We start from the raw sequence: 15,089 nt of genomic DNA, 5'->3' as shown, positions 1-15,089 counted from the left end.
AAACGCACCACCAGTCGATCTATAACGCATCGCTTCTCTATTCCAGAACAGAAGCGCACAGATTGACTCTCTCTATTCCCCTCGCACAACAATCATCCCTTTTCTATTCATCTCACTTCAGCCCTTCATCACTGGATACCAACACCGGACAGCTTGTTTTCAAGATTGATAACTAACCATATCGAATTGTGGACAAGCCCCCTGGGATTCCCCGGATAATATTTTTCAATTCTTCGGATCATTCGTCGGCGTTTGAATGATCAATGACGTGTATCATTTGTACATACATCTGAGGGATGTCAAATTGTTCAAATAAACTGTGGAACATGATTTTGAGAGACTTCTAGTCTCACTAGGGGGTCCTCCAGCCGCGATGATTTCTGATTAACGGCTTGTTGTTTCACGTGCCCATTCGGGGGTCGGTGGCGGACATCGAGTAATGACTCTGGGGTGGTTGGAGGGGGAGTGAGTGCTAGCTCGGGTGGAGTGGGTGAGTATCAGTAGTGAGGGGAAAGCCAGATAGAAAACGCATAGAGTGGTTGGGGGTGAACTCCCGGTGAGGGAGATGAGGGGAGGGGGAGGGGGGGGCTCCAGGGGGATGAGTTTACCGGAGGTTGGGCGCCGACCCGATGATGATGGTGATGATGATTACAATAACCGTGATTCTAGGAGGGTCAACTGAGGAGTACAAGGGGATGGGCATTTTGGCTAATATACCAGAATGCCATTGCCAGATGTTTCATCATTTTCTCTGAATATTCATACGCCACCGCGAAACGATTGATTTTTCTGTACAACAGTGAAATTTTCATCATCATCATCATCATTTAGGGAGATGACATTTCAATTAATATTTCTTCGATCGGGAGGGGACAGTTGATGAGTATTTTTTACTTACCTCTTCCACTGCGTCCGACGAACCTCAAATCATTGAACTTGGCAACTTGATTTTTCATCAGTGCTGTGGAATTTCGTAATTCAGCGCAACAGTTTTCGTCGTTACCAGCGCGCACAGTGACTAGGGTGCCATCGCCTATGTCACCGAGGGCAACTACTTTGAAGGCTACTGGAAGGGTCTTGTTGGATCGCCAGTGCGTCGGGAGTTGACTGCATAAAAAATAGGGTGAACCTGGAAGAATGAATTGGTTTCATGGGGTAAAATGAAAAATCTTCATAACAATGTACTGCTGATGAAAGTCATCTCCAGTGACTCACCTCCAATGACTCGTAAGCAATAAAATTAAGAGAAATGTTTCGCCATAAAAACCACGTTACCTGTTCTCACAAGTTCTCCAGGATGTTCGGCCTGGGCCTCGCCAACGAGTCTCTCAGTCCACCACAATTCCCCGACGGCGGCACCCTCACTCATTTCTCCACCGGTGCCCCTCGCACCAGGCCCGGCAGCACCACCACCACCCCCGTCGTCCTCCTCGCAGTGATACCTCGTGTCAACCCCTCGGAGTGGTGTCAGGGAGGAGCCTACGAGACCGGCGCCTTCGTGTGAACCGACGGAATCGTAATTCTCCCCGCAGCCAACCGAGTCCACCGGTAGATGCATCCCATCGGCGTGTTTACGCCCCGAAGTCTCCCCCGAGTAACTCACGATTTATATCTCACGTTGCACTTGTTCAACATTAATCAACTAAACTCTCATTAATTCAATCACCTCGTTTTTCCACCAACAATACCCCTCGAGAAGTCAGTACTCAGGCGAACGATTTTCCTAAAATTCTCAACAATTTTTACTATCACGAGACCCGATGAAAAATCAATCGTTTCATTGCACATCAACACTGATCACTTATCACTAAAATCCAATCTGTTTCGGCGCAGCTCACACTATGTTTTCCCTCACATTTTTTTTCTTCATCTCATTTTGTCGAATGCAAAAAGTCTTCCGCGTAATTATCAATAGCCTCGTCCATCGTTAAACACCCGGTAAAGTCAATTAACTTCAATTGATGACAAACGTCACGCTATCGCGATACATCGCAGCGTCGCGAGGAAAAAAAAAACTGTCCGATACGTTCACCAGCAGTCAGTCGCGTTCGGCGGCGCGCGACGTAATGCCGCGGTAGTTTGGCCCGTAGTCCGCGTGTTTCGTGGGGAATACAGCTGGAGCGACGATGAGAGGATCCTCGGGACGGCCCAAACTCGCCCCCTCTCCACCCGTTCCTGGCAACACTCCGACCTCGCTCGATCCATCTCCCTCACTCGCACGCCGTTTCCAACAGTATCGGAGGGCATCGAGTGCTCGTTGTCAGCTTCCCCTCCCACCACCCACTTACCGCGAAAACGCACACAGCTTGTACGCCTCCCTACCACAACTTCAATACCACCACCCTCGGCTGACGGAATTTTCTGATCTCGCGCCACTTTTCAAAGCTGGGGATTCAATTCAAAGCCCATCGGAGACGGAATTTTCAAGAATTCTTTAGTCAGGACGAGCCCCTCAGTGTTTCCAACCCCTTGTCATGTCGTTATCGATAAACCCCTTCGGACCACTGCTACTCTCCCATGGTCGTACTGATTAATTGATTGGCACTTCATTGGTGGGTCATTTCGGGAATTCGAACTTGGTTTTTGCGTTTAAGGAATAATTGGAAGGGTTTAATTGAATTCGTGTAATCTACCCACACGGACAGCAATGTTCAATAAAATTGAGACGTCCAAAGGGCGAAATAGGGGATGAAATGACGTTCGATGATTTTTAGGTCGAGTTTTATCGGTAAAGGTGGCCTTGAGAAACAAATTTTTTAGATAAAAGGGATTTTCATACCGCGTTTCGCCCTCTCGAGGTCTAATTTTTATCAAAGAGGGTTTTCCGTACGGTAATAACCCTCGGGGTAACAACATAAGGAATGCAACGGTTTGAAATTTTTTTTAACATCCCCATTGAAATTAATAATGAGTTTTTCTCACTGAGATATTTCAAAAATTATGCTGACTCCAGGAAATGGTGCCAAATTCTCAACACTCTGGGTGTTATCGGTACTTTCCCACGATGAATGAGCACATATTTTTCGAGAACTCCGATATGACAGGCTGCAGCGAATTTATTATGATAGCGCGATTATAATTACTACTCAATCCTGATTATCAGAAATAAGCATCAAACCGTTAATGATAAGTTAATCATCCACGAGTAATTAAATATTAGAACTAACTCTGGAGGGCATGTTCTGACTTCAAAAAAAGACAACAAAATTATTAGAATATTTTTGGTGCTGGATGCACCCCAGCAGAGGACCTTTCTAACCTGACATATCAAGGGCTGCCTCAACCCCTGGATAAAAAGCAGCTCCAGTGATTCCTCAAGATGAAATATTTCTCTCAACAACTGTTATCTTCAAATGCTATCCAAACAACAAGGCGTAACAAGTGTCCGTGTGACGTCACGAGACTGTCTGGAGGCGGAGCCATAGTCACCAGGGGGTGGGGCCCCAGATCGACGCCTGCCAGCTCCACCGAGCCCCACCCCCAGCCAGGAAATTTTCCACTTTTTCTCCTCTCAGGATCTTCCATGAATATGTCACCACCAACTCTCCAACAGATCTGCCCCCAGAGTAGTCTCGGAACATCACTGCACGTCCTCAGGGTAACCAGACGAGTAGGTGAATCCTGATCAAACAAACGACATCAATAAAAAAATATATTTTACAAAAAATGTGCTGGAAAAATTTTCCAGAATGTTGAGAACAAATTCATACTGAAGCCACTAAAATTGCTGGAAATTTTTCCTGACCACCACTTTGCTTCTCTTCAGCTTCTTTTCTTCTGTTCTGGGACAAGAATTTTCCTCCGATATTTCTCTTCGTACTTTGCCATACCTTTCACTGGAGAAGGCCCTCAGAGCTCACTTCCTTGGGTGAGAACAGAAATTTTTTCTCGTGGGGAAATGACTTGAGTAAACGTCAGTTTGAAGTTCAAGCATCGAAAATCCAGAATTCACCTCATGCCATCGCACCCATGGTCGCTCTATTGTGGTCTGCCAAAGTGCAATCGAGAATGCTGATGTGGTTTTACGCACTCGTTTCCTGGGCATGAACCGGGAAGAGCGTCATTAACCCCTTCTGGGGTTTACAAATGTACTAGTGCGTTTCTACCGCCCACCATATTAACTTGACCATCATTACCACAATTATTTTTGCACAAACCTCAATGAATCGCAGGGACTTTTCATTGCAAATTATTTTTATTGGCTGTCAAAAACTAATTTATTTCTTATTTTATGTACCAATCAAGTCACCAGGCGAAATACCCTCCGTCACGGTGAGAAATATTCGATAAAAATTATCAGGATATTGACCAGAAATTGTCCTTCGGCTTTTTTCTACCTATGACAAGGGTCAAGAGGTTCTCCCTCATTCATCCCAGGGCTCTGGCTAATGAAGCATAAATAAAGGATCTCAGATTACCGAGTGCCGACGTGGGTCACCCCTCGTAATTAAAATCCTGTCCTAAATCAGAGCTAGGGGAGTGATTGAATGACCTCTTTTGGAGCTCAGATCTGCCCTTAGATCTACCGCTGGCCAACAAGTGACGACAATCGAAGCTGCGGTTCGATTTTTTTGTGTCGACTGGAACTATCGCAATCGCTCGATTTTATCTCTAATTGTATCACACGGGTCAAAAAATACTTAAGTCCCTGGGAGCGCAATAAAAGTCCGGAAATTTTATCGGCTTGTGGGCCTTAGTCAGGCCTAGCCTGATTAAGAGCATCCTGAGTCATTCAGTCCAGCTCAATATTTTTGCCAAAATCCACGTCATCAAAATACGTAAGAAGGGAGATTTCTCCTCGACGAAGGCACACCCTATTGATCCGGGAAGCGGGGAGTTACGATGGTACGTAGGATTTTTTCAGTGGTCTGCCAGCACTCGTGTGAACGCTTACTTTGCGGTTTTTGTCTGATATGAAAGACTTTTTTAGGGCTGACTGTTTTTTATGTCACTTTTGACACAGCGAAAGCTGAAATTTGGACGGAAATCTTTGTTCTATCTCCCACCACAATACCCACATTCAAAAATTGCCGAAATATTTTTCGGTGATCACAATATTCTGTCCGACTAACTACCTTAAGAATCATTTCGGGAAATTTCCTTCCGCTTCAACAGCTGATAAATTCACAACGCAAGATTACCCCCAAACACGATAACCACCGATTTCCCATTTCGTGTCCAAAATTAAACCTCAGATTTCAGTGATATCAAACAGACTAGAATAACTGAATACCGCAGAGGAAAAATAATATTCATAATCAGTTGAAAAGACGGGGTATTTTCGTGACATCGTCCGGTACAAATAATCCGTGTACACGGGAGTTGAGCATTTCCGTTGATATTTGGCATTATATACCAAAACCGTTAATTCCTGTCCCATGTTATGCTTTCGGGTGTGCTCCCGCGTGCAGTTAATAATCTCTCTGCTGTTCTCTTTAGAGGTTTCAGTGAAGTTACACGCGATAAATAGACGGCAAATTTAGATGGCAAAAAAACAGACCGAGGGGCTAAAAGAATACTAAAAAAATCAATGTCAAAATGATGCCGACGAAAAAAAAAATTCGTTAAAAAATAACTGAAAATTGAAAATATCTTTCATTATCATTTCATTGATCTTTGGATGGATAAATTCTTTAGGGTGGTTACCACTGGAATTTCGTAGTTCGCGCTGATGATGTACTTACGCCGTCCGGTAACGTAAGCTCTGGTCTGTTGAGCCTTTGTAGGACATCAAAAGGATTACAATGCAGAGGCAAAACTCCGGTGTATTATATTAATGAACTGGCTCTTTGGTACTATTTTGTGGATTGGGGACTGATACTTTGGTAGAATGAGCTCCACAAAGTTGATTTAATGAAGAGTATTTACTATCGAGTTCAAAAGTATATACCCCTGTCACGACAGGATTTTTCGGCTTTGCAACATTCCTTATCATTAATTCCATTGGTTATCAAGCGAATAAGACAGAATAAAAAATACCCCCTAGCAATACTGCAGTAATATCTACATGACGCTATCACATAATATGATGTTTATCATACCCTGCGCCCTTTGCTGAGTTTTTGTGGAATTTCAGAGGATTTTGTATTTTTAATTCTTAGAAACGTTAAAAAAAAATATTTGAAGAAATGTCAGTGTGGATATGTCTATGGAAAAAACTTTTACCTCACTTCTAACGAGCTCAAGAATACCTCCCGAAAAGTAGTTAACAGTCAATGAAGTAATTAATTTTTTTAATTAGTTGTCTAATTGATTTTCTTTACTTTACATTTTTTTACAGCATTACTATTTAATTGAATGACTATTACGCCAGAACCACCATTCACCTATTGAATAAAAATATGTATTTCCATATTTCAATATTTCTTTCGAAAAAATCAAATCTATATTTACACATGAGTTTTTCCGCTGAAATATGTCCCCAATATATATCGCCCTCGATCAACATGAATGACTATTGAAAGACAATAGCGAATGCGTCCCCTCTACGGAGCAATTGGCTTGTCAAAACTCGAATATAATACATAGTTCGTCGACTCCAATTTCTCCAAATGTCTGCAAAACAACGCACTAATCGTAGCTCCCGTATTCGTCGGTGCGACTGCCTGATCCTTATTAATTTTCAGACTAAACTTTTCATCCAAAAAATTAATCAAAGGTTGCGCGTCGGGTCCTGCAAGGTTCATATTGAAATGTCCCCCGAATATCATTGGTACCTCGCCCAAATCCCGCTTCAGCAGTGCTGCACCCTGCACAGTGTATGCAAGCAGGGCCTCGTGAATGAATTTAATCAATTGATCAACAGTTTGCCCTTGTGACACATATAGCATAACAGTAAGCACAGTCTTATCATTCTCCAGAAGACATCTAGCCCCGCAGATCTCTCCAACACTTCCCGCATTAGCAATCAAACAAATACTCTGACGAAAACTTGCATTCATATGACCAGTGACAATGTTCGTTCTGTCATAATTATCTTTATGAATGGAAATTGAATTGGTCTTCCTCTTCGAGCACTTGAACCTCACCTCACAGTTGAAGTCAGGCATTTTGCAATTGTCTTCATCATCGGGCTGGGTCTCAAGGAGAAAAAGAATGCTGAGGGTCTGTCTGATTATGGTATTGAGATCAGCTGAACCAATACTTCGAGTCTGATGATCGTAAGACAGAACAGACAGTGTCTTCCTTCCGATGATGAAGTCTAGTAAGACCTTGTCCATCATCATGGACTTATCATCCGGCTGATCGAAGTCTTCACTTGGAGTAGCACCAGCCAGTGGATCCACGGAAGGTGGTGTCTTTCTTCTGTGATGAAACACCGGATCGTGGTCCCGGGTCGTAATGTAGAGGCCAGTGATCCTCGTCACTGCAGACAGTGCCATGTGCATCAGCACCTGCGAGTGTCCTCCCCGGTGTTCGTACACCAATTCGTCAAAAGTCTTTCCAGCAGTGAGATCCATTGTCACAGCACACGCAGGCAGTAATGGAAAGTGATCGCGCGTCGCGGTTATCGTTTTCGCTTCGTTCAATGGAACGCACCACTTCTGTCGTATCATACAGACCATAGTATCACCAGGGGCCTTGGCTGGTTCAGTCAAGACTCGTTTTCTCTTCCTGCCGGTATTCGTGCGTGTCATCAACTTCACCCAGACTTTCGTCACTTCCCCAGAAACATCACGCTCGATGTTCATTAATTTCACAAGGACACCAGCCACTAGACCAACTTTCAGATCGTAGTTGGCCGTCACCATGTACAGCTTTTGCATAACGAATACAATCTCGTACGGTAATCCGCGAGTCTGGACAATCGACATTTCCAGGAATTTATGGATATAAATCTCTTCTTCACCATCGGGACAGCCGACGTAGACGTCATTCGCCACGGAAACGATTTTATTGTCAGCTGAATCGAGTGTCTCGTGATTGTAGTCATTGACGGAGCTGTGAGATTCGAAGACACGAATGCCGTGCGGACAGAGACGATGAGCCTCTTCTTCAGTAAAAAATCGCGACTCTATTAGTCGTATCTCTGACTCTTCCAATCCCACACCTTTCGCGATTTTACCCACAATTATCTTGAACAGTTCGTTCGACTGCTGCATTACTTTGTTCAACTCCAGATACTTCAGAGTATTCAATAAATTTGGGATAGGTACAACTGGGGGCGAAAGAGACTTCTTGAGCTCACCAACCAGGATGATGCTTATTCCACCAAAGTTCACATCGTAAATCCCCGTTATCTGCTTCAGCTTCATGTCAATTTGCGCGACGATTTCGGCGCTAATGGTGTTCACATTTTCGATTATCAATATCTGAATGGACTCTAAAAGAATGCGGAATTGTTCAGCTCTCTCGACTGACAGAGCAAGTATGTTCGGTAGTGAACTCCTCAGAGTTGTGTAGATCATCGGATTATCGACAGCGCTGGTAGTAATGTTACTCGATGAATAATTAGTAAAGACATTGCAAATGTCACCAGCCATTTTGTACCGATTATACACTTCAGTCATAATCCGGATAATGAATGTCTTTGGGCACGCTACTGGGCCACTCAGGAACACGTTGAAGGGCGACCCATTTTTGGTCAGAAGATTGCACAGAATGGAATTAGCACCAGCAATTTCTGGCTCCGTCTCCCTCTTTATTGGAATCGGCGACTCCGATGTGACGGTGCTTGAATCACTGTTGGAGTCCCAATCATCTGGAAGCTCCGGCTCACTAACTCCCGCGAAAGGATCTGATTCTGGCTCCATCGGAGCCAATCGCGCCCCCTCAACCTTAACAAAATGGAGAGTCTCTTCCTGGAACAATCGCGTGTACTTGTCCAGAGTTCCCTGGGTATTCACATCATACTCGAACCCTTGACGTCGCGCGAGGATCGATAACTCGTGCATTTTGAACAGCCGCAGATAGTTGTCATCTGCGATGATTTCGAGTTCTTCATTGCGGAAGGGCACGTGCAACGTTACCATCTCCCGCATGTAGTCACTGGGCTCTGTGATCCTGTCGTAGTTGCGATACCGAATGAGACAGCGATCCTTTCGTTTGACGTACGCCGAGGTGTTCAAGTTTCGAGTGTAGTTGGCGACGAACTGCGCAAGAGTCACACCTTCGAGTTCCGCTGGCCTATTCTCGTACTTATCGAACCAGCTCTCTTTCCAGACTTGTGGTGATTCTTCTTCCACGTCGAGGGCCACCAACTGATAATGATTCTTCCGGAACTTTGGACGTTCACCTGGTCGCACTGTTGGAATATAAATCACGGTGGAAGAATTTTTCCAGGTTGGCTCGCGGAGGAGATACCAGGCAGCTTCTTGAGTCGTTATTTCGACGCTGTTGAGGACCTCTGCACTGAGTTCTCTGGCAATATCTGAGATATTGAACTGTGGATTCATGTTCATGATCGCGAGAATTCTTCTTCTTAAATCGCTGATGCCTCTGTCAGCTTTGTTGATCAAATCCATAACATAATCAGCGCAGGAATAGTCGTCAGGAATGAGTTCTATGTTCATGTTAGCGTTGAGAATATTCAGGATGAAGGGATTGAAGTTCTCATGCCATTTTTCGAAAGGCTGACGCTTGAGGATAACCTTTGGCCGATCGATTCCCGCCCGAATGATTTCAAGGTAATGATTATCAGATGTTATACCATTGTCATCATAAAATGACTCAAAGTCCGCGTAATCATTATTCTCCAGGTTCTTTTTGATAATTTTGTAATGCTCAAGATTTATGGTGTATTGAATATCCGTTTTTGGCAGAGGTGTGATGATCGTCGTGATTCGACTTGGCAGGAAGGGAGCCCCAAATTTACACCCCTCAACAATTTCACCCTTGTCATAACACTGAAAGCTGTGCCGATGAATTTGGTGATCAATAAAACCCGAGCTCTCTCTCGCCGAAACTGAGATGACCTTTTCTATCAATTCGAGAGCAGTTGCCATGTCGGTACCGAGTGAATCCTTGGGGCCATTACTCACCCACAGGAGAATACGCGCCTGAGGACTTCCGTTGGGTTGGAAGTCGATGTGTTGAAAGTAATGAGTGACATAGAAGTCTTGAAAGGGATTTCCCTTTTTAGACTGGAGGATTGTCATCAGTACATTCAGCATTTTGCTGAAGTAGATGGCGCATGTCACAGCGTCCTCATTCACCAGAGTACTTCTCTCAACTAGGCTCATCTGTGAAGCTTGATTCTCGGAAATTTGTTTACCATACTTCAGTTTATACAGAATCTGCAGCAAGGGAATCCAGCCAGTTTCATTGGCGCTCAGGGTCAGGTACAGAGTGGGCTTGCCCAACTGTCTCAACATGGTCAAGAGATCGCGTTTGCGCTCCACCCAGTACCAGGTAGAATTTGGAATGCACCTCAGAAAAGCCAGATTGCTGTCCAGACTCTGGTTGATGTACTCCTCCGACAGCATTTGCTGTTTTACGGTGGCCCAATCCGTGCCGATGATCTTGCTGGTGGCACTGATGGCATCGGAGACTCTCATCTTCATTATTTTCATGGCCATGTAGAGGAGGTGCTGTGGGGTAACTCCACGACGATCAGCTCGTCTCAGCTCGCTACTGACAATGCTGAATGGTGTGGCCCGAAAGCCGTCGTGGAAGGTTCGAATTTGTCCGCAGTAAATCTCCGGAAAAGAGAGCTCCTCAGCGTGGTCATCAAGAAAAGTATTGTGGGGTGTATTCCCATCGCTCGGTGCCTCATGAAGATCCCTATCAACACTCCACAGTAGTGTTTGCTGTTGTGAGATGGAACTCTTGGCAATTGGTATTTCCTCAGTCACAGAAGTTTTCGGAGTTTTCCCGAAATTTTTGTCGTCGAAGAAGGGCTCGTCGATGGTTATATTGTAGAGGGTGTAAAGCGGAGTTGTTATCAAGTACTCTAGCCAAACTTGAATGTCAGATTTCTTCACAAAGTCCATCAACTCAACTGAGTCGTAGATTCTCTTCTCGTCGAGTTGAACGTTGATGCAACAATCGTGAAACATATTTCGGGGCAACTGATGTACCACGGTATCGTCAGTTGTGGGGACATTAATAACTTGTGTGAGAAGTTTATCATGACCTTCGACAGTCAGCACTCGTCTAACTTGCAAAAAAGGAAGTTTCGGGGAGATGAGTCTCGCGGAGACTGAATTCAATGGAGGCAGATGAGCAGGAATTGGCGGATAGTTGAAACCATTGAATTTCGCGAATGTGGGAATGTTATTGCGCGCCAGCGACTGAATACATCCTCTGCATGCAGCTAATTTACTGATATCCTCATCGTTAAATTTCTTAGCTATGATTTTCTGTTGTTGAGGGGTAAGTGTCCTCAATTCACTTTGAAACCAAAGACGATCGCATATTTCGCACACTGAACCGAAGGGATTATTGTAAAATTTATTCTTGAAATACCGGTGAGCACATTCATTGAATCGAAAATTGGTGTATGGTAACGCTGGCCTGGGTACATGATTTTTCATCGGTTTTTTCTTACTTGTCGACGGTCGTGGTCGAGTATTATCGTCCGGTTGTGAGTCAACTGTCGGTATTGGAGGTACCCCCGGTGTTCCTGCTCTCACAGTTCTTTGTCTCGATCGGAATTCCCTCGTACGTTGTATCGCACCCTTCGGGTTTTTTTTCGGTGTTTTACGGGCACGCATTTTCTGACAATATCCTCGATACTCTCCGACGATATGCTACGACTCCCTGGCCCCTCACATTGCATATACTCTCTGAAAAATATGCCAGATATCAGTCGCCATGATAAAGCGTCTGACAAGCGTCGGTGTCAACAATAATAAAGCAACATAACCTCAAAGCTCTTCGTAAGTATTTGTAGAAATATCGGCGAATATATGGACGCGTTAACAATGAAGGAAAACTCCCCCAGGGGATGGAGAGGAATACGATGGGACGATTGTGTTGCTTTGTTATCGATCTGTCGTTTTGTGATTACGAATAATAAACAATCGGTACCGTAACGGGAATGTATAGCACGCAGACCTCGGTTGAATTGTTGATAGCTGGCAGCATAACGAAAATGGCCACTGGCGTCACTCCACTCAGTGCACAATTAATTTAGAGAAAGATGGTGGATAAACAAACGTAACAAAATTGTGGAATGCACGTCTTTGTCTACCGGCTTCGGCGCCAAACTCTGCAACTAGTACACCACTAGGAAAAGATGTTCAGTGTCGTCAAAAACACATGGGGCAAGAGCCGATGAGGTAGAGTGAGAGACATTTTGATCTCTGTCTGACGGCGCAACAGTCGTTTTTACGTACCGTGAGAGGCAGTCGATACAGTAGAGTCAGTTATCTGGTCGTGACGTATTTCCCTCTCAATTTTTTTATTTATTATTTCAATTAGTGCGAGTTAAGTGACTATAAGTTATTGGAGCTGAAAATAATTGTTACGATTAAATGGATTTTTTAATCGAGCGAGAGGCATCTCAGAGGTACATTTCACACAAGAAAGCATAGAACCAAAAATACAAATGAAAAATGTCTTTTAATCATAATTTCAATCAGTTATTAATACATTAGTTCTTAGACACGATGTCTTCACACATCATGTCCTCCTCTGTGGCCATGTTGCCACTGAATAAGTCGATGAACTTATTGAATGGACATACTGTTCCACACCCGGGTATTTTTATTGTTTCTGTCTGTGGCGGAATCCCCAGAAAATAATGAATCTACAATAGTAAAATTCTAGATCAATACTCGTATCATCGAAGATGATATCGCTTATACTCATTAATAAAGAACTAGCACTCACGCTGATGTAATAGTTATCACCCTTCGCCAGTAACTCCACGAAAACTGCACTCGAATACTGCGGTATATGGGGTAGATAACCGAAGATTGACAGGAAAGAGGAGACATTCAGCTCATGACCACTCAGTAATATCATTTTTTTTTTTGACTCACCTTTTATAACACTCCGCATGGTGTCTATAAAGTGCTTTAAAACCCTTCCTGAAAATCAATAACTATTGAATGAACAAATGTGAACATACTCTTGCAAATAGTGTAGTTATTTTTTTATAATAAAAATTTAGACATCAGATTCCAGTAATTCTTGTGACATTGAAATCCTGAATTATCTTCTCACTTATGAATTTTTTATTCGAGAAGAGAACGTCATCTTGGGTATAATATATAAAAAATATGATTGTGTATGTTTTTTAATAGTATATAATAATTGTTATTTATACCTCCAACCAGACGTCTAATTTTTTCCGTGTAGCCGAGAATTCGATACAGTGTAGTCGCAGCATCCGTTATTATTCCATCTGGAAAAATACCAGCAGTCCATTCCGGTAGCTTAAGGCCCATAGACTGCAGGGCTGTTAAGCCGTGATAAAGATAACATAAGTCAATTGAATTTTTTATCGGTGTCCCTGTCCACTCAGAAAGATCCTTCGGGAGATCTTCTAATCTTTGGAATTCCTCTTGAAATTTAGGAAGCTTCATTACATTCTGGAGCTCAGCGTAAAAGCTGCCGAAAATTAAGAATAAATTTAGCGTCAGTCAGCAAAGTACCTGAATGGAAATTTTGGGCCTCACTTTTGGCACTTGATTATGGAAATCAGATTATCTTTTTTCCCTGCTGGTTGATGCATGACCACTGGCTGCCAATTAAATGTTGCATTCCACATTTGAATACTTGCAGGTGGAAACATAGCTGCCATTACTAATTGCAGAGACATTTTGGCTCTGTCAAAATAAGAACTCCGGGCCATTATCGCGTGAGGATGATATACATCTCCCAAAAAATCATCATATCTGGCACGGATGCGCAAGCCAAGGTCATAAGCCCGTTGTTTTCCGGTCTGAATGGAAAGTAGAAAAATTTAATTTATCCCTTCATCGTCCATCGACGAATGACAAATGGGATTATTTTTAGAGAGCAAAAATCTGATGTTTATCCTTTTTTGCTAATTTCATCGATTTTTATCTTGAATCTGAATTATTTTCCGATCAATTGCGATACTTACATTGGTTAGTTGTCCATAACCGTGAGGATAGAATGTTGATTCTGAATATGGACTCGTCGGAAAAGATTCACAAGTATGAGTGCCTGGAGTTCGATCTCCATGGCGAAAAATCTGGAATTATGGTGTCAGTCCAGTTAATTTTAATTTTTAAACGATTTTTAAACGTTATTTAATTTCTTCAGGAAAAAATAAAAACGAGTCAGAATTTTAGAAAATTATCGTTAAATTCAAGGGTACAAAATTTACTTGATCCAATTTTTTTTTAAAACCAATTTCAATAATAATTCTCAACACTCCCGTGGTACTATACCTCGATCGCATTGACCTAGACCATTGATTTTTCATTCACTCACGTCAATGTATGATCTCATGAATCACAAACCACATGAATCAATTTTATCTATCGGTAATTTTTCTCGTTACATTATCTTCATGTTATCTATAATTTAAACCTATAAAACTGGATCACTGAAGAATATTCATTACATATTAATGTTGCAAAAAAATGATGGAATGAAACCCCTTCAACTTCACCGCGCGGCCAAGGACACCCTCATAACTGACACTCGCCCCACCAGGGGGCGCTCTTGTGTTATTGGCCATCCCTTATGCATTTATTTATGATTGTTTAAAATAATGACCCAAATGATAATCACCCGAGTATTTACCCGAGTTGCATTCATAATTCTCAGTTCGAATTTCGAAATCATTATTTTTCATTGAACATTATTATTTGAAAAAATACAACTCCCAGAGGTCCAAAAATTCTTCCCTCGAAAAAAAATCCGACCCAAATTAAATTCCAGATCGAAATAAATCCCATGCCTTATTTAATTTATATGACTCACCACGCTGACGAGTTTGTACTCTAATCCATCTGCTTCCTCAAATGACAACACAAGAAAAGCCATGGAATAACAAATGATAACTGACATTATGATACCACAGACTGTCCAAACGATACACTGAATATATTTATCCAAAACCACAAGAGATTGTCGGAAAATCTTTGGGGCCTCAGGCATGACTGTACCGAAATCACCGGCGCTGGTTAATTTATAACGCTGCACTTGATAACGGGAATAATAAAGTC

At 42.8% G+C, this 15,089-nt stretch overlaps 3 protein-coding genes across 8 annotated transcripts in view; all 3 read right to left on the bottom strand.

Moving 5' to 3' along the window:
• The window catches only part of LOC135166517 (protein lozenge-like), a 30,888-nt gene extending 19,330 nt beyond the window's left edge, over positions 1 to 11,558 (bottom strand). For 3 of the 5 annotated variants that reach the window (XM_064128806.1, XM_064128807.1, XM_064128810.1), the window contains exons 1-2: positions 1,276 to 4,037; positions 899 to 1,129 (exon numbers count right to left, since the gene is read on the bottom strand). In XM_064128806.1, coding sequence (XP_063984876.1) covers positions 899 to 1,129; positions 1,276 to 1,558 — 514 coding nt within the window. In that variant the 5' untranslated portion in view covers positions 1,559 to 4,037. Of the gene's footprint in view, positions 1 to 898; positions 1,130 to 1,275; positions 4,038 to 11,488 lie in introns of those variants that run through there. The other 2 variants (XM_064128809.1, XM_064128808.1) reach the window with 2 other exon arrangements.
• Positions 6,225 to 12,227, bottom strand: LOC135166507 (uncharacterized). 2 transcript variants are annotated; one of them, XM_064128773.1, is made up of 2 exons: positions 11,971 to 12,227; positions 6,225 to 11,726 (listed from the first exon to the last, which is right to left on the bottom strand). In XM_064128773.1, exon 2 carries the CDS (start codon positions 11,652 to 11,654, stop codon positions 6,486 to 6,488), a length of 5,169 nt encoding a protein of 1,722 aa, XP_063984843.1. In that variant the 5' UTR covers positions 11,655 to 11,726; positions 11,971 to 12,227; the 3' UTR covers positions 6,225 to 6,485. The 2 variants fall into 2 exon arrangements, with proteins under 2 accessions (XP_063984843.1, XP_063984844.1); XM_064128774.1 differs by having other exon boundaries at positions 11,998 to 12,227.
• A 258-nt stretch (positions 12,228 to 12,485) lies between these two features.
• Positions 12,486 to 15,072, bottom strand: LOC135166521 (venom acid phosphatase Acph-1-like). The gene is made up of 6 exons (XM_064128824.1): positions 14,845 to 15,072; positions 13,997 to 14,107; positions 13,566 to 13,831; positions 13,214 to 13,497; positions 12,775 to 12,974; positions 12,486 to 12,691 (listed from the first exon to the last, which is right to left on the bottom strand). The coding sequence occupies exons 1-6, from the start codon at positions 15,019 to 15,021 to the stop codon at positions 12,536 to 12,538; spliced, it is 1,194 nt and encodes a 397-aa protein (XP_063984894.1). The 5' UTR covers positions 15,022 to 15,072; the 3' UTR covers positions 12,486 to 12,535.
• Positions 15,073 to 15,089: the final 17 nt, after the last annotated feature.

Source organism: Diachasmimorpha longicaudata, chromosome 10 (assembly GCF_034640455.1).
Source record: "Diachasmimorpha longicaudata isolate KC_UGA_2023 chromosome 10, iyDiaLong2, whole genome shotgun sequence".
NCBI classification, from domain to species: domain Eukaryota; kingdom Metazoa; phylum Arthropoda; class Insecta; order Hymenoptera; family Braconidae; genus Diachasmimorpha; species Diachasmimorpha longicaudata.
The sequence above is the reverse complement of the archived record's forward strand: the minus strand, read 5'-3'. Positions and strand labels throughout refer to the sequence as shown.